This window comes from Pelodiscus sinensis, chromosome 5 (genome assembly GCF_052426305.1).
Source record: "Pelodiscus sinensis isolate ZL-2025 chromosome 5, ASM5242630v1, whole genome shotgun sequence".
Taxonomy (NCBI): domain Eukaryota; kingdom Metazoa; phylum Chordata; order Testudines; family Trionychidae; genus Pelodiscus; species Pelodiscus sinensis.
In genome coordinates, this window is record NC_143056.1 from 125,063,007 (window position 1) to 125,081,740 (window position 18,734).

Sequence of the window (18,734 nt, forward strand, 5' to 3'; positions counted from 1 at the left end):
AGGGCCTGATAGTCCAGAACTGTGTTTTCTGGATTAATATTTCTGAAATGCAGATTAAATGAAGGTATCTCACCTCTATTTTCAAACCCAGTTGGATGATAAATCCTGTCATTTTAACCCCTTTCTTCCCTAGACCTCTCCCAGCTTTTCAGACATTAGTTTAGCTGCACCACACCCCCATCAGTTAGATCAGTAGGGTTATCTTCATGTACAGATGTGGAAACTGGAACAATCATTTGTGAGAGAAAAGCACCGAGGAGTGATGTGTCTCAGTGTTGTTCTCCCACCGCTAGTTTGCACTTCTTCCCTCTACGCATTCTTATACCCTATTATTAACACCAGGACTTTGCATGGTATTTTAGCTTATTTCTTGACGCCCACTGATGGGAAACCAAAGCAGCAGAATCAGTGACCTGCTTGTGCAAGCCCTCGACGACCTTTCTCAGGAAGATGTGAAAAGATTTAAAGACAAGCTATCGCACTCTGCCTTTGAGGGGAAACGCACTATCCCCCGAGGTCGGCTGGAGAACGCTGACAGGATAGACACCAAGAACCTCCTGATGGAATTCTATGGTGGAGCTGCTGCCGTAGAGGTGACCATCAATGTTCTCACTCAGATCAACCTCCGAGAGTCTGCTGCAAAACTCAGAGTAGAAAGTGAGAAAGGTAAGAAACTGAGAGTCTCCTCCAAACATCTCCCTCAGGGCAGCAGCAACAGGAGAAGGAGACATGGGCAGGGAGCAGCTACTTGGTTTAGACTGTGAGTTCTGTCAGGCAGGGATAGTCATGGTGTGTGTGCCCAGACCTAGTACAACAGAGCCCTGATGGGGTTTTAGATCCTAGCGGACCTAAGGAATATATATTATTGAGAGGTGGGATGAGGGTAGTTTATTCCCCTAGATTACTAACAGATGGTTGGCAAAGGGAGTGGCAACATTATGCAAAGTTTTCTGGTTGCCTATGCAACTTTATTTCAAAGCATCCAACAAGCATTAGATTGATGACAGTCTATAGAAAAGCTAGGCTTTGTTGGGGGCTAGGCAGGACTGGAATAAGGTTTTTGTAGGCTCTAGCTGCTCTCATAATCGTAGGCCTTTAAATTAGAGTAGATATATAAATATATAAGGTGGAAATGCCGTATCGTCTATATACCTAATATTTAGTTGTATGTTATACCTGTATGTTGTTTGTTGACTAACGATAGTAAATTATTAGACTTGTTTTAGCAATTTTCTTTTCTTATTTTTGAGTCAATTACAGCTGGTCCCCAAGTTGCAAATGGTCGAGTTACGACTGTTCGCATTTACGATCAAAGCTCCCATGGAGTGGTCATAAAGGCGGTCCCCGAGTTACGAACGCAACCCGTGCTTATGGGGTTGCAAACCGCGCGGTCGCTATTTAACTCAATGGGGCCGAGTTACGAACAGATTGGGTTATGGCCAAGTGTTTGGTCCATAACTCATTCGTAACTTGGGGAGAGGCTGTATGAATTTTTTTTTAGGTCCCAAACTTTTTCCTAGGCCCTATGCACTGTGACTATTGTACCAATGGATAATCTGCAACTGGGGCTAGGAGACCCAAGTGGTAGTTATTCCAAATGAACAAATTTGCTCTGGCTGTCCTCAGTTTCTGCCTTAGACCCCTAAGTTTGTAAAGGCTTCCCTGAGCCACCCAGCCCAGGGTCAGCAATCTTTTCAACCCAAAAAGCCAAACTACATCAACATTCAGAACAAGTGGTCAACAAAGATCTGGCCAGACCCCCCCACCTCTGCACCCAGCAGGGCCACCAACCACCATCCCCAAGATGGGGGATGGGGGTGGCTCCACACCCCCAGAAGAGGCAGTCAGTCCTTAGCATGGCCCGGGCTGCAACACTGCTTCCCCCCAGCCAGGTGCCAGAGCTGGAGCTGAGCCATCGTACATCCCCAAAGCAAGTGGGCAGCCACCTCCAATGTTGAAGGGCTGAGAGCTCTGGCTGTGTGTGCCAGCCCTGGTGGGAAACAGAGTATGTGGGGGACCCTTGGGACGGGATTATCTTACCTGGCCAGGGCTGGGCTGCTACACCTGGGCAGCAGTGGCTGGATGAGGGATTGGGCCAGGATCACCGCAGCCAGATTGTGGCCTCCTCTCTGACCCATGCCACAGCAGGACGGGGGCTGCCGCCAGCCCTTCCTGTGGCCAAATGGGGGCCAGGCTGTGGGCCTTTCTCCAGGATTGTGGCCAGATGTGGGCTGGGCCCCAATTGGGGCTTTATTGGCCAGGTGTGCTGTTTCTGGAACCCAAGCTGGGCCACCACAGCTGGGCTGTTGCAGCAGTCACAGCACTGACAGACAGATGGGGCTGGAACCATGTCGCTGTGGCTAAATACCACCACCAGCCCCTCTTAATCCCTAGCTGGGACTGCATGTGTATGCCTGCAGCCAGCTCTAGCCACAGCATAGCCTGTTCTTACTGGGTGCACCGCCTTTCTTTCACCTCTGGTGAAAGGAGAAATAGGCAAAACAAGACCATCTTGACAGAGTAATTAGGTGTTTTAAAATGTTTGATTTAATTTTTCATTTTAATTTAAAAAGCTGCATGTATTTGGGGAATGACAAAAGAGCCAGATTTGGTTCTGTACTGAGCCATAGGTGGCTGATCCCTGACCTAGCCCATCTCCTGAGCAAGGACAGAATGGTCCTTCGTGTGGATCCTTTTAGTGGTTTCACTTAGTCCATGTTTGAATATGAGTGTTTTCCCGGGATTCTGTGTCCCTATAGACAATCCTGAATTGATTTAGTCCCAGGGCAAGTTGGTCTGAGTTTCCCTGACAATGTGGCCTGCTTGTCCTGCAAAGTGCAGCAGTGGAGCCAGGCCAGGAGAAGTCCAAGAAGCCAGACTCCCTGTACAATATTCCACAAATTGAACTCCATAAACTGACTGTTGAGAGCCGTGTTCTTCTGCATGGTTACTTCATTAACGCAAAGTACAATTGCACTATTTGGTCAGCTGCTGCCTCCACCCAGAAAGGAAGTGCGCTTGTATTGAAATATATCCTGCATCCTTACAATACTGTTTCAATGTCATTTCCTTTTCAGAGATTCCTCTGAGCCAAAAATCATCAGAGTTGTCTGCAAAAGGTATGTGACGGCTACCCAGGAATTGACCTAAGGACAGCGGTTCCTTCTTATTCAGTTGGATACTTTCCTAAATCGGGTTTGTTCCACATCAATAGAACAATTTACACATGAACAAAATATTTTATGTGCCTTTCCAGGGGACTCCATTAGCACAGGGTTCCCTTGATGTTCTCCAGAACAGGGACCACCATGAACCTGCAGGAAGTAGTATTTCCAAAAGCAACACTTTGATTGTAATGGTAACTGTGGTAATAGCGCTGGAGGTGAGACACAGCCCTGAGGACTGAATGGGCAGCAGCTAATGCGAGTGGCCAGGAAATGCCTTTGTAGTGGTGGTGTTGCAGAGGTACAGTCCTGGTTCCTTTAAGAAATGGGAGAGATGAATAGTGAAGAGAAAACACAGCATTTTGTCTGATGTTCCCTTGCAATTTCCCTGCTGCTGAGTACAGGTGCAGCATATGTGTTGACCAGCCACCCTGAGACCCCGAAGAAGTGTGCCCAAGAAAGCTGCCACAGAACTACTTGTTAATTATAACTGTGTTAAGCATCTGGTCACAGTTAACGTATTTCATAGAATCCTAGGGCTGGATGAGACCACAGGAGGTCATCAAGTCCAGCCCCCTGCCCAAAACAGGACCAACCCCAACTAAATCATCCCAGCCAGGGCTTTGTCAAAACCTCTAGGGATGGGGATTCCACCACCTCCCTAGATAACCCATCCCAGTACTTCACCATAGTTTCCCCTAATATCCAACCTAGACCTCCCCCACTGAAACTTAAGACCATTGCTCTTTGTTCTGCTCTCTCTGTTTAAAGGACATTGAAGGAAAAGAGACATTAGACAAAAGAGACACCTCAGTCTTCAAAGTATCATCCATTCTTAGCTCTCCTTCCTCGCTAAGCAGTGGAACTATGTTTTCCTTTGTCCTGTTGTATGTAGAGAACATTTTATTGCCTTCTACGTCCTTGGCTAGGCATAACCCATTTTGTGCCTTAGCTTTTCTGATTTTGCCACTGCACCTTTGTGCAGTTCCTTTGCATTCATCCTGAGCAATTTGCCTGGTTTTCCACCCTAGATCATGGTAAATGCCAGGAGGTGGTGGGAACTGCAGCCATACTGGCAAAGTTTGCTCCTTCCTTTTCATTTTGTAACTCCCAGAAAAACCATGTCCAACAGGGAGTGGTGACAGCCTCATGCCCTTACACTGAGTCCATAAAAACACCTGGGTGATTTCAATTGTAAACATTTTTCCTATTTCCAGACTCTCAGCTCATTGTCATCCCAGCCTTAGAATTCACCAGCAGCCTTGCAAACCCCTCAGTGCTGCTTTTCTAGCTTAAGTGATCCAGTTTTTGCAAGTTGTTTCACAGACAGCTTTATATAATGGTCTGAGTGACCTTTGTTACCTTGGGTAATTGCCAACAGCGACGTGTGCAAAATATCCTTCCGGGTTAGTACTGGGTGAATGCATTAGCCTGGTGTTGGAGGGCACTCTGCTGTAGGGGTATATCTCATAGTCCTGGTCCATACTACAGTGGAAGGTCAATTTAAGTTACGCAACTCCAGCTATGTTAATTATGTAGTTGGAGTAGAAATGTCTTAAATCTCTTTTTCTGCACCATCCACACTGTGGGAAGTTTTTGCTCCTGTTGGCTTCCCTTACTCCTTGTGAGGAGCAAGAGTACTGGCTCTGAATTTGACTTAGAGGGTCTTAACTAGACCCACTAAATCAAACCTTGGAAGATGGACCGCAACAGCATTGATCTTCTGTGTAGCGTAGACTTGGCCATAATGGCAGAAGGTAACTGGAGATATAACTGGAGATACTCAGTTTTGGAAATTAAAGATCCCATGATGCTCTGTCTTCTAAACCCACGTGCCCTGAGAAATTCTAGTTTATGAAGTTACATTCCTTCCACCAAAATTCCCAGTGTGGTTTTAACTACATATGATAGCCTCCCGCACTTGTGATCTACTTTGTTGCATAATGTTACTGCGCACTGTCAAACAGTAGTTGGGTTTCATCAGAGAGGTGGCTGCATTTCACTGGGGATGAAGTAATGCCTGCGGTCTTTACTCAAATGAATAATTTCTGTGGGGCACCCATAACTGAATAAATGCTGCATAAACCCCACTCAGAGTTAAGTGATTTCAGATTCTTTTCTGAAGAAGGTTTCATTATAAAGCTGAAGAACCGTTATTGTGGTTCCCTAAAACTATTTAATAGAGTAGTCTGTGATTTGTGGTTTTCTGGATTGTCAATTTCATATCTCTAATGTCTCTTGCTGCTGATCCAGCTTACAGGAAGAAGTACAAAGAAGATATTAAAAAGAAATACAAACTAATAAAAGATATGAACAGTCGCTTTGGAGACAAGATGTTACTAAACAGAAGATACACAAACCTGACTATTGTAGACAGACCTCGTCAGGCAAAGGAGAGGGAACATGAAATCATGGCCACAGGATGGAGACATGCTGAAGTCATGACTGAGCGAGCTAGTTCTGCAGTTACACTGGCCACCCTGTATAAACCTGATGAAGACGGACAAACGCCACAGGTTGTTGTGCTGCTGGGAGCTGCTGGGATTGGGAAAACAATGACGGCAAGAAAGATCATGTATGACTGGGCAGCTGGGGAGCTCTATAAGGAAAAGTTTGATTATGTTTTCTACATAAACTGTAGGGAAGTGAACTTTCTTAATAAGCAGGGAAGTGTGGCTGACCTGATGTTTAAAAACTGGCTTCATACAAATCCACCGATTAACCACATTCTGATGAATCCAGAAAAATTCCTGTTCATAATTGATGGGTTAGACGAGCTGAGATTTTCCTTTGATCAGCCAGAGGATGATTTGTGCTTTGACCCCTGGGAGAAGAAGTCAATGGAAATTATCCTGAGCAGTTTATTTAGGAAAACAGTTCTTCCTGAGTCCTATTTGATGATCACAACCAGGCCAGCTGCCCTGGAGAAACTTGAGCAGTGCTTGGAGTGTTCACGTTATGCCGAGATTCTGGGTTTTTCTGAAGCTGAGAGGGAGGAGTATTTCCACAAGTTTTTTGAAATGGAAACCCAAGCCAGACAAGTGTTACAATTTGTGAAAGCCAATGAAATTCTTTTCACCATGTGTTTTGTCCCCTTCATGTGTTGGATCATCTGCACGGTTGTGAAACAACAGCTTGAAAAAGGCGAGAATCTCACACAGACTTCAAAAACCGTCACTGGAGTGTACGTGCTCTACCTTTCCAGCTTAGTCAAGCCTCTTAGCAACGATTTGAAGCAAAACTTGCATGGAAACCTGAGGGGACTTTGCTCCTTGGCTGCGGATGGCATCTGGAATCAAAAGATCCTGTTTGAGGAAGAAGAAATCAAGAAGTTTGGCTTAGATCAAGAAAACTCTCTCCCCCTCTTTTTAAATGAAAACATTTTCCAAAAAGAAACTGACTGTGAATGTCTCTACAGCTTCATTCACTTAAGCTTTCAGGAGTTTTTTGCAGCTTTGTTATATGTCCTAGAGGAAGATGAAGCAGCAATAGATTCAGGGACTCTCGGGAGAAATGTGAAGGCATTGTTGGAAAACTATGGAAACTCAAAAAATTATTTAATGTTAACGGTGCGATTCCTGTTTGGCCTCTTAAATGAAGAAAGAATGAAGGACATGCAGGAAAAATTCAGATGCAAATTTTCACCTGCAATTAAGGCAGATTTACTGGAGTGGGTTCAAGCAAACCAAGAAACAGATTTAAAAACTTTGCCTTTTGCTCACAAGGGGATTCATCAAAGACATCAGCTTGAGTTGTTTCACTGTGTATACGAGATGTATGAAGAAGATTTTGCCATTACTGCATTGGATCACTTCACTGAACTAAAGTTGAATCAAAATAAGTTTACCCAGATGGACCAAATGGCTCTTTCATTCTGTGTCAAGCATTGTCGTAGACTGGAGTCACTTTGTATATATGACTGTACATTTAGCTTAGAAGACCATGAAGTAGGACTCCCAAGACTACAAAAGTGGCTACATCAGTGAGTATTTTCTGAGCTCAGATATCTGAAGTTTCTTTAACAGATTGAATGTTATTTTCCCTAAGTCTGGATCACAAATTGACTGAACAAGACAACCTAGAACAATGCTACTGTTACTGTAAGATAAGGCTACAGTTATTACACTATCAAAATTACCTTCCTTGTATTAAATGCATTGTTTGGTCTACTCTGTCCTCTCAACAACTGACATGCTTGTAGCACTTCTTTGTATGCGGAAATGAACAGGGTGAGGTGAGACATGGGTTGGGGAAGGAAGATTCCCTGTGTCAACAGTTGTACAACAAAGGTCCAGAGATATTCACTGAGGCCTCCTAAGATTTTTGCAAAGTGCTTTACTATGGGATAAGGACATCACTAGGAAACAAAATTGGCTTCCACATCCCTGTTGTACAATTATTTATTCCTTAAGGACAAAATAAGTCATGGGCTTTTCAAAACTCTTTGTATCCAAACTCAGTTTCATATTCTGAAGTGCACTAAATTCACCAAGGCTTTGATGGGCAGAAGGTTCTGCCTGGTGAATGTCAGGGAAACATGCTACCTTTGCCCAACCAAACAGATATGACCCCTGCCTCTTTACACTAAGCAGGAGAGTAAAACCAAAAGTTGAATTCCAGCTCAATGGTGCAAATCACTGTTTAGAGTTCTCAGGGACCTCCTACCAATTGTGCAGGGCCTGTGGGGGCTCTGGGCTGTGCGGTAACTTGCTTGTTACCTTACAGCAGTTTACACAGGCGACTGCAGACAGCTTAAGAGGTATATGTGTGGTCATGGCATTGGGTGCAGGTTCCCTTCATTACTTTAAATGCAGTTGAGCTGCCACCAAAAATGTCACCTGCAAATAGTGCTATCAAATAGTCAACATGCAGAATGGCCCGTGGTCATTCAGTGCAGCAGCCAACCATGTGAGAACAGACCCTGAGACCACAAAGAAAATACCTTGTGCTACTAAGGACTTGTCTGTGAAGTCATGCTGCTTTAACTGTACCAATATAATTAAAGTGGTACAACCCCTTCCCCCTCCATCTCCAGTGTGGACACAATTCTACCAGTATCAAGATGCTTATACTACTATATCTTATGCCCCAAAATGAAAGGACATAGCCTATACCAACATAAGCCACTTTTATGTGGTAAAAACAGCATCCACCTTTGGGATTGTACTGGTCAAAACACGGTGGTAAACATTTGCTCCCTCATCTGAACAATTAGCATGTAGTTCGACGGTGCTGTGGGGTGTAGAAGGGGGTTTGTTTGAACAGTTCTTGATATTAAAATCAGAACAAAACCAAAACTTGATATTTCCCACAAAATTCTGAGTTTTAACCGGCTCTAACTGCCCCTCAAAACCAGGTATCATCACCACCCCAGGATACTGCTGCACTTCCATAGAATCCTAGAACTGGAAAAGACCTTGAGAGGTCATCAAATCCAATCTCCTGCCCTCATGGCAGGACCCAGTACCGTTTTGACCATCCCCAATAAATGTCTATCTAACCTGCTCTTGTATATCTCCCATGATGGAGATTCTACAACCTCCCTAGGCAATTTATTCCAGTGTTTAACCACTCTGACAGGTAGGAAGTTTTTCTTAAATATCCAAACTTTCTTAAATATCCAAAATTTAAGCCCATTGCTTCTTGTCCTGAACCTTAAAACAATAAAGAACAAATTTTCTCACTAGAAGGCTTCACCATAATTTGCTGCGTGTGGAATCTCAGTAGCACGTATTCCGTTTGATTTCATGCACTTAAAATACATCTCAGGTTACATCTAGGCTGCAGGCTTCTTTTGGGAGAAGCTTTTCTGGAAGAGATCTTTTCAAAGAACTTCTTCTGAAAGAGGGTCTGAACTGCCAAAGCGCATCGAAAAAGCAATCTGCTTTTTCGAAAGATAGCATTTATACTGAATGGATGCTCTCTTGCATTTAAGCTGTGATTACTATGGACAGCAGTGATTACAGCGGCCACCAAGGCACCTGTGCTTTTTCCTCTTTCCTCTCTTTCGAAAGAACTCCCTCTTTCCCGTCCACACACTCCTTTTTCTGAAAGAGCTCTTTTGGAAAAAGGCTTCTTCCTCATAGAAAGAGGTTCACCAATGTCAGAAACCCCCCCCCCCCGCCCCCGCCCGTTCTTTCACTTTTTTTTTTTTTCTTCAAAAAACATGATTGCAGTGTGGACGTAAGTGAATTTTTTTCAGAAAAACGGCTGTTTTTTAAGAAAAACAACCTTTGTATTGTAGACATAGCCTCAGAACACTAGATGTAATTTTGAATTGGGGGCTTTACTACTAACTGTAACTGCAAAACAGCCCATGTGTTATTTATGATCACACTGTCCAGGAAGCTATTTCAATGTTCAGGAAATGGAATTAAATTCTGTCTTCAGAGAACTACATAACATTTTTCTATTCTCTTTTTTTAAGGAAACATCATGAGGATAAGCCAAAGCATTCACCCATTTACCTGCTCTGTCAAGCACTGAAAGATCCATACTGTAAATTAAAGAAACTAGAGTAAGTAATTATTCTTTCCTTTTAAAAATTTCTCTTATTACTACTGCTATCCCAGGACTTCTACAGCAATGCAGCTCTTCAACATGGCTGGTACAGCAACCACACAGAATTGTGTAACTTCTGACAACCATGTTCAAATTTGCTGTTAACATATATGGGGTTAGCTTAGTCAGCCGACTGATGCAAAACTAATTACCTTACCAACAGATGCTGCTGAGAGACCAGGGCATGAAGAGTGGCCAAGGAAATTCATTAACACGGGTCCTACAGTTGACAGGTTAATGCTTTTGCTGGTCTATAGATCTTGGATTCTTGTTATTTCCATTCCAACTCATCTGAGGAAGTGGGCTTTATTCATAAAAGCTCATGATCCTTTTTTTGGGGGGGGGGGGGGGGGGGGGGGGGGGTTAGTCTCTAAGGTGCCAAAGGACTACTCACTGTTTATAATGCACTGCATCCATCCAAAAGAAAACAAGTGTGCTGCATGATTGCTGCTTCTAGTTCAGTCACACTGGCGCAAGTTGAAATGTGGAGTTTTCTGGTGCACATGTCAGATTGGGACCACTTCGTGGCATTGCAAGTTAGTGCCAGGCCTTTGAATTTGGAGTGACAGGGAAGGGGAAGCCAACTGAGTTGCTGGAGCATCATAATGACATGCTCACTTTGTCCTTTGTAATGTCAGGAGTGATCTGCTGCCAGCAGCGTGGGGTGCCTGTTCCATCCCAAGAATGCAATGTGGCAAACCAACAGAAAGGTGACAAAGCCATGACGGACAGTGGCTGAGGACTAGGGAATAGAAGTGCAGCACAGAAAAGAATGAAATGGAACATTGTTTTGCTGTTTCCAGATCCCTATGGCCTAATGGAATTCCGTGATGGAAACACGCGCGCGCACACACACACACACACACACACACACACACACACACACACACACACACACACACACACACACACACACACACACACACACACACACACACACACACACACACACACACACACACACACACTTCCCAAAAGGGACCAGGCTACAAATCCATTCATAGATTGTAAGGCCAAAAGGGACCATTACATCTTTTAGTCTGACTTAATATAAACACAGACCATTACCTTTCACCTAGTTACCCCGGCTCTAAGTCCAGTAACTTGTGTTAGACTAAAGCATCTTTCAGAAAGGCCTCCAGTCTGGATCTGAAGACATCTAGAGATGGAGATTCTACCGCCTGCCTTGGTAGTTTGGTTCCAGTGGCTAAATGCCCTCTCTGTAAGACAGGTGTACCTCATTTCTAATGTAAATGTGTCTGGCTTTAATTTCCTGCCACTGGTTCTTGTTATGCCTCTTTCTACTGGACTAAAAAGCTCTGGGAATCTGCAGAGCCTGTTGCCTGACTGAAGCTGGGAGCTGTTTGCTGGAGGATATTGAGCTGGCTCCAGGACACCTTCAGTACCAGTCATGACTGTCCCTCCCAGCTATTTAGAGGCAACGGTGCTAGAAAGCTGGGGGTGTGACTTTCTTTTACCATTTGACATTTCTCTGCTCCAGCTACAAGAACAAATTGCCATTGTTTGAAATTTACCCAGTTCACTGCAGCACATCTTCCTTCTTCCTCCCACATCTCCCTCCTCTCCTGCATCCCTACGTTCCCCACACCCCAAAAACCACATGGCTAGAGCCCTGCAAATTTGCAGATATCTGCTTTTTATCCACAGGTGTCCACCTCTGCCCACGGATGTCAATGCTGCCATCTGTAGCTAATTTTTGCAGATACAGATGTGGCCCCGGATACAAATTTTGTATCCACACAAGGCTCTACACATTGTCCCATGTACAACCCCGCCCCACCACCAGTCTAGAGGTATGCCTACATTACCCTCCTAGTTCGAACTAGGAGGGTAGTGTAGACATACCCTAGTAGCGGGTTCAGTTAGTCCCATTTTACTATAGCTGCAGAAGTAAATACAGTACCATGTTAAATGCAAACTACTAAAAAAGCAAAAACAAAACCTTTTATTAGCTTTCCTTGCCTCACTTATAATAAAGTTTCTATTTAGCGGACAACCAAGCGTGTCTGCTTAGGGATGGAAAATGCTCCTGTGAGGACTACAAGATCAATGAGAGATACAGATGCAGATGGTCATCTGGTCCCCACCATCCATTACTCTAGCTGTGTGATCCAGTCCTCCCACCCCATGACAGAGCCTTTCTAGAAACCCATGGAGGGGACTGGACAGACAGAGCCTTTTCCTCTCTGTGTATCTATCTCTGGCAGGCTTTGTGATTGCCGTTTGACAGCTGCTTGTGGTGAGGATCTTGCTTCTCTTGTCACCAAGCAGACCTTGGTGGAGTTGAACCTGGCAGGAAACAGTCTGGGAGACTCAGGAGTGAAGCTGCTGTGTGAGGGACTGAAACGTGCAAACTGCAAGCTGCAGAAATTGGAGTGAGTATGCACAAGTATTGTTTTCTGTAAAGAACTCTATGAAAGGTGAGGTCGGTGTAAGATGTTGGCTTGCTGCAGGTACATGAAGGTGTGTGTGTGGGGGGGTCTGTATTGCAAAAAAGACCCATAGTAGTGGACAGGGTTGGATTAACTCTAGCCCATGAGGATCTCTAGCCCTCATGTGGCAGGCCTGGTCTACACTTAAAATTTAGCTGAACATAGCTACCTGGCCCAGAGAAGTGAAAAAGTCAATACAAATAAAAAAATTTAAAAAATTGACCCCCTGGTGTAGATGCAGTTGGTGGATGGAAAAAGACAATGTACCTTCAATTTGTCTTTTTTGGTCATAGACTCCTTGATCTGAGGGATATTTCTTTTTAGTGCATTGAGACTTTTAATCTGCAAGAAAGAGAAACTAAAATTTCCAGCTGGCTTCCTACATAGCTCCCCTATTTTTCATTTTTCACTCCAGGCTCCATGTGTTTCTTTATGGATACATTGGAAACCCTTAGATTGTCAGGAGAGCTCTGGTTCTTGGCTTTCCTCGCTGGCATGGCCACTGAGAGGGGAGGACTGGATAGACAGACATGCTCATTCCCTCATCTGTGCATCTGTCTCTTGCAGCCTGAAGGCTTGTAAACTCTCAGCTGCCGGTTGTGGGGAGCTCTCGTCTGTACTCAGCACCAACCAGTGGCTGAGCCATCTGAATTTGAGCGGTAATCAGCTGGGAGCCCTGGGAATACAACTGCTGTGTGAAGGGCTGAAACAGCCAAACTGCAAACTACAGAGACTAGTGTAAGTGTTGACGCATTTGCTTTATGCAAAGCCCATGGCAGGAAGCATGAATTGGGAGTGGACAAGCTTCCTGCAGGTACATGGTGAGGTCAAAAGCCTCAGTGGGGGATGCTCTCTCCCCTCCCCCAAGCATGTGAGAGCAAGAAGGAGCTGCTACCCATAAGGACCCTTGTGTATGTGGTGGAATAGTCCTGCTTTTGAGAGGAACTTTTCTGGCTTCTGCAGTATCCCAGTGAAATGGGCTTGTGAAAGAATCTGAGTCCTTCCTTCATCCAGAGGCCTCCCTAACCTTGAGGGTTCCCCTTCCACTCTCCTGTGTGGCAGACTCCTTGTAACCCCAACAAGGCTGGGCCCAGGATTCCTGGGGGCTCAACCCCTAACCTTGTTGTGGTCACCTAGCACAGAGGCTAGGGCAGGGGTGGCCAACCTGTGGCACGCGAGCTGCATGCGGCTCTTCAGCCACCCCCGTGCAGCTCACAAAGCCGCCCCTGCAGCTCCACCAATGGCCCCTGGTCCCCGTCTCCCTGGTCTTACTGGGTGCTGGGGAGCCGTCTGTTTAGCAAGATGGCCACTGCAAGATGGTGGCAACTGATGGAAAACTGCTGGAGCCAAAAAGGAAAACTCCTCTTGCCTTAAAGGGGCTGTGTCTTTTTTTCTTCTTCAATGACTCTGGAGTCTGGTGGGTGGGTGGCTTAACCCTTTGGTGTGCGGCCATGGTTCCTTTTTTTTTTTTGCTCGCTCAACAAAAATTCTGGTGTGGCTCTTTTTTCCGCTGCCGTTTTGCTCTTCTTGCCTACTGGGTTGTCCTGGGCTAGGGTGTCTCTGCCCTGGATGTTTCCCTGACTCACTGATGGTTATGTACAGTTCAACACAAACACAATTTATTGAACAGCAGATTGATTTTAAAAGGAATAAGGAAAAATGGGAACAGTTCAAGGAAAACGTGTCACCCTGCTCTGTGGCAGGGGGCCTCCCAAACAGCATTTCTGGAATGTAAGGACAGGTCACAGGCTGTTCCTCGTGAGTCCCCAGCCTCCTTACCAGGGCCCTAGCTTTGCTGCAGGGATGCTGTGGGTCGGACAGTTGCTCTGGTGGTGGCTGCACACCTATAGGCTGTATGCAGCCGAATCTAACTACATAGATTTAGCACTGAAAGAAGAGAAAGAGGAATTCTTGGTCTCATCCATAGCCAAGGAGCAGGCATGAAAGAATTCTTTGTTAAGACCTCTGTTCCTGCTCAAGTGTTCTCAGCATGGACACTTGGGTTCCTTTTCCCCCTTGCAACATCTGTCACAAGAAAGAGAAACCACTAAGATCTGTGATGGCCATACAGCAAGGAAGTGCTTGAGAAGCAAAATACTCGTGGCTGTGGTCAGTCAGTGACTGTGTCTCACTGGTTCTTTTTTTGTTCTTGGTTGCTGGGCTGGAGCACAGGCGCATTGCCACGAACACACATACTATGTTTAATACTTAACTTTATTATAAACAGTCTTCATCCTACACCATCTCTATGGAAAGAGGCTTAGAAGTAATTGTGCAAATGTGCATGCTATTTTCATTGTTTTCTATCCCTCTAAAGCTAAGGCTATAGAAGAATTTAGAAGAACTCCTTTTTATCCTGCAGCTGAAATATTGTAGAGAACTCCCAGCGCCAATCACGCCCCGCCTCCCAGCCACTCCCCCCGCCCCTACTAGGCTTCTAGGCTTCTGACATGACCGGAGTGGCAATCCTGGCCCCGCCTCCCACAGCTGGGATTCCCAGGCTCGGAGGTGGGGCCACAATCTGCATTGGGAGCCTCTGCCCCCACCAGGCTTCTGCACAATCACAGGCTCTCAGCACCGATCGTGGTCCCACCTTCCCTAGGTCTTCGCTTTGCTACTTTTAGTTTCTCTCTGCTTGAATGTTTTCTTTCCTTGTCTCTCTGTCTTACTCCTCATTGTTTGGTAGTATCTGTTTTTACCCCCCAATTAACTTCTCTTTTGACATTTCTCACCTTCTAATCTTCTCCTTCCATCTTCCTCCTAACCCTTCCCTAGAGCCTTCCTTGAAGCTTCACTTTTTCTCTCTCCATCTTTATAGTGCAAGCAGCAGTGCTACTGCAGGAAGTCACATTCTAACCTACTTCTCATTGGATGGGGCTTGCGGCTGAATCTAGGGCAGATTTCTGGCTCACTCTTGATGTTGATAGGTCAGGGAAAGGAGCCAGTGGACAGGGCCACTTCTTCAAACTGCTGTGATGAGCCCGTGATGGATCTGCCAGGCTTTTCTCTCTCCTGCAGGTTGAGATTTTGCAACCTCTCGGGTGAGTGCTTTGGGGATCTCTCCACTGTTCTCAGCACCAGCCAGCACCTGACAGAGCTGGACCTCAGTTATAATTTTTCTCTGGGAGACGTTGGAGTTCAGCTGCTGTGTGAGGGACTGAAACATGCGAACTGCCACTTACAGAGACTGGAGTAAGTCACGTTTGGTCTCCTCTGTGGATTGTCAGGGCCTGTTTCTTTTTCTTTCAGGGCAGTCACCCTACGCAAGTCCTGTTAGGTTCTGGGGACTTAAGGCCAGATTTTCAAAAGAGCTCAGCCCCCAGCTGCTCCATTATGGCACGTTTTTGTCTAGTTACTTTTCTGTTAGATGCCGAACTTGCTGAAAACTCTGCCCCTAAAACACCCGCAGAGTGAATGTCAAAACCAGCCTCCTTTTGCTGCAGCTGCTGCTGCCTGTCATTGGTGGGTGGGGCCTGAAGCAGAAGGGGTGGGGCTAGACTGCTTCTGGGATTCCCCACCCCCAAACCATAATTGGTTTGGGGGTGGGGGAGCCCCTTTGCCCTCCCCCGCACTAGGCACTCATGCCCCTGGCAGGGCGGGAAGAGGCTTCACATGCTCCCCTGCCCCCAAGCCCTGATTGCCCTGGGGGCAAGGGAGCTGTGCAAAGCTCCCTTCACCCTGCCCCCACCCTGCATGAGCATAGGGCACTTTGAAGAGCTGTGAGCGCCTGGCAGGCCGGGGGGAGGAAGGAGGACAGAGGAAACTTTGCATGCTCCCCCGCCTCCAGGCCAATCAGGGCCTGGGGGTGGAGGAGTGTGTGACATCTCCTCCTGCCCTGTGAGCAGGGTGTGGTGCTTTGAAGCCTCACGTGCTGCTGGACAGGCTTCACCGTCGGGGAGGAGAGCAGGGGGCATGGTCAGAAGTGAGTCATTTTCCTTTCTCTCTTCAGGTTGGAGTGGTGCAGCCTCTCAGCTGCTGCATGTGGGTTCCTCTCCTCTGGCCTCAGCCAGGCCCTGACAGAGCTGAACCTGTGGGGCACGAAGCTGAGAGACGCCGGAATGCAGCTGCTGTGTGAAGGACTGGCCCAGCCCAGCTGCAAAGTGCAACAATTACTGTACGTACTGGCTGGTCTCCTCCAGTCTGTGGCTGCTGGCACGGCTGCTCTGGCTGCTGGGTTTGCAGAACTCTGCTTGCTCCCACCAGCCCCAGAACCTGCCCCTCAGGGGAATCCAGCCATTCTGGGAACTGGCTTCTCTTCTGCACGGGTTGGGGAAAAAATAGACACTCATAGATCTGCAGCTGGAGTCACGCTTGTCATTTGCAACCAGAGAAATGTGGGGCTGGAAGGGACCTTGGAAGGTCATTGAATCCATCCCCCTAGGCTGAGGCAGGATTAAGTAAATTTAGCCCAGTCCAGACAGGTGTTTGTCTCACCTACTCTTAAAAACTCACAAGGATGGGGATTCCCAAGGCCAGGTCTACCCTACAGGAGAAGTTAAATTAAGATGCACAAATCCAGCGAGTTAATGATGGAGTTGGAGCTGCCAGACCTTAACTTGAGTTTCCCTGTCATACCCACAGCGGGAAGCTGACAGGAGCAAACACTCCTGTTGGCTTCCCTTCCTCTGAGCAGAGCAGGAGTACTGGCTGCGGACGGGGTGCCCTCAGAGTTTGTTTACTTGTGTTCAGTTTGTGACCACTCCAACCCGCAGCTCCTTTCTTGTACCACTGCCAGTGAGTCAGTTATCCCGTTTCTTGGTGTGCATCTGATATTTTTCCTTCCGAACTGCAGTAGGCTGCGTAATGCTGACAGGTGGAACCAAACCGGGGACTTCTGGACCTTAGTGTATGAGCTGCTACTGCATGAGCTAAAATGCAGCTGGCTGGTAGCTAAGGCTGTGGAGCAGATTACTTGCTCTGTCTATAAGTAGTGTCAGTGCCAGTAGGGGGGACAGGATGTAACCCACACACCTACTGGGTGTGGTTCACTGTCCCATGTGGTGGCACTTAGACCACTGGGCCCACAGCCCTACTCAGTTTCCCCAGAGGCTCACCACACCCAGCTTCAGGCTGCTCCAACCCCAACTCCACTCACTGCTACTCTTCCTCCAGCTCCCAGGCTGCTGCTTTAGCCTCGCTAGCTCTGCGGTGGCAGCCTTACTGTCAGCATAGGCTCAATCAACTCTCTGCACTGTGGTGGCTGCAGCCCTGCTCCCAACACAGGATCTGCCTCTGTGTCGCCTGCTGGCACAGCCCTGCTCTCCAGCTCAGCTTGGGCCCCTCCTGTCTCCTTAGTGGGTCCCTGCTCTGTCTGACCCAAGCAAATCCAGCTCACATGGAGAACAGGATAATTTCCCCTCCTCCAGCCTCCTGACTCCCTCATTAATCTGCCCACCCTGTCAGTCAGACTGACTTGGAGTGCTGGCCTCTCTCCTGGGGGCTGTCCGTCTCAGGGATCTGATTTCTCATGGACTCTTCCTCCTCCTCTTGGTACTGGGGTTAGCCAGCCAACACTGAGTGTTAGTAAGGGGCAAACAGCCCCCTTCCATAATCCACCAGGGTGCAGGGTGGTACCATGGTCCTTGCACCGTACGGCAGCAAGACAGGAAATCAGGAAGGCTGCTTCAGCACAAGCAGATTTCAGCCAGCAAAGCAAAACACAGCAAAACGTAAACCACCCAGCGTGAGACTCACTCAGCATGGATTTGCAGCCACCTCAACCCACAGCTGTTCTGCTCCCATTGGCTCCCCCACACTCATTTTGATAGCCCTGCCCTGAGCACCTGTTCAAGGAGAGTGCGAAGGAAGCCAGAATCCCCCCTTTACTCACTGAGACTTGGGATGACCCTAGCCCCTGAATATTTAACTTGCAGCACATATGGCAGGAGCCAGCCAGCCCTCCTTCCAGAATGGAAATGATCCCCATTCCAGGCAGACGCTCATCGCAGTGAGGGAATCCCAGCCAGCAGGGAGGAAACCAATGATCACACTCCTCTCTGTGTTTGTCTCTTGCAGGCTGGGGAGTTGCAGGCTCACAGCTGCTTGCTGTGGGGATCTCGCCAGTATTCTGCGCACCAGCCAGTTCCTGACAGAGCTAGAACTGTCCGATAACAAACTGGGCGATTCCGGCGTGCAGCTGCTGTGCGAGGGACTGAAACATCCCCACTGCAAACTGCAGAAACTGGGGCGAGTAACAGCTGCTTTCCCTCAGTCTGCGTGTACTGACGATGTGCGGTAGTGACTTGGGCTGTGTGTGCTGTGGCATCAGTACTACTGACAGATGCAGGGAACTATATCCCATCCCCTCCACCCCCCGTTTTCCACTGTGATAACACGAGCGAGAGAGACTGAGAATATCCCACTAGTTAGGGCCCTCACCTTAGATGAGGGAGACACAGATTAAAGTTACTGTTTTGCCTATTTTTTGAAGAGATGGAGCTGGGCTTCCGACAGGCCAGGTGAATGTCCCAGCCATGGAGCTACTGGCTTTACTAGCTGTGGAAAGCAGTGGCCTGGCCCATGCCATATCCGGTACATCCCCATGGCCAGAAACAGC

The 18,734-nt window shown here is 47.1% G+C and overlaps 1 protein-coding gene across 1 annotated transcript in view; it reads left to right on the top strand.

Moving 5' to 3' along the window:
* LOC102453021 (NACHT, LRR and PYD domains-containing protein 12-like) overlaps window positions 1–18,734 on the top strand; it is a 34,141-nt gene that overhangs the window by 7,943 nt on the left and 7,464 nt on the right. Inside the window, exons 3-11 of the mRNA XM_006131661.4 lie at window positions 363–666; window positions 3,078–3,119; window positions 5,418–7,146; window positions 9,592–9,681; window positions 11,954–12,121; window positions 12,746–12,916; window positions 15,197–15,370; window positions 16,128–16,292; window positions 18,194–18,364. Coding sequence (XP_006131723.3) covers window positions 384–666; window positions 3,078–3,119; window positions 5,418–7,146; window positions 9,592–9,681; window positions 11,954–12,121; window positions 12,746–12,916; window positions 15,197–15,370; window positions 16,128–16,292; window positions 18,194–18,364 — 2,993 coding nt within the window. The 5' untranslated portion in view covers window positions 363–383. The remainder of the gene's footprint in view (window positions 1–362; window positions 667–3,077; window positions 3,120–5,417; window positions 7,147–9,591; window positions 9,682–11,953; window positions 12,122–12,745; window positions 12,917–15,196; window positions 15,371–16,127; window positions 16,293–18,193; window positions 18,365–18,734) is intronic.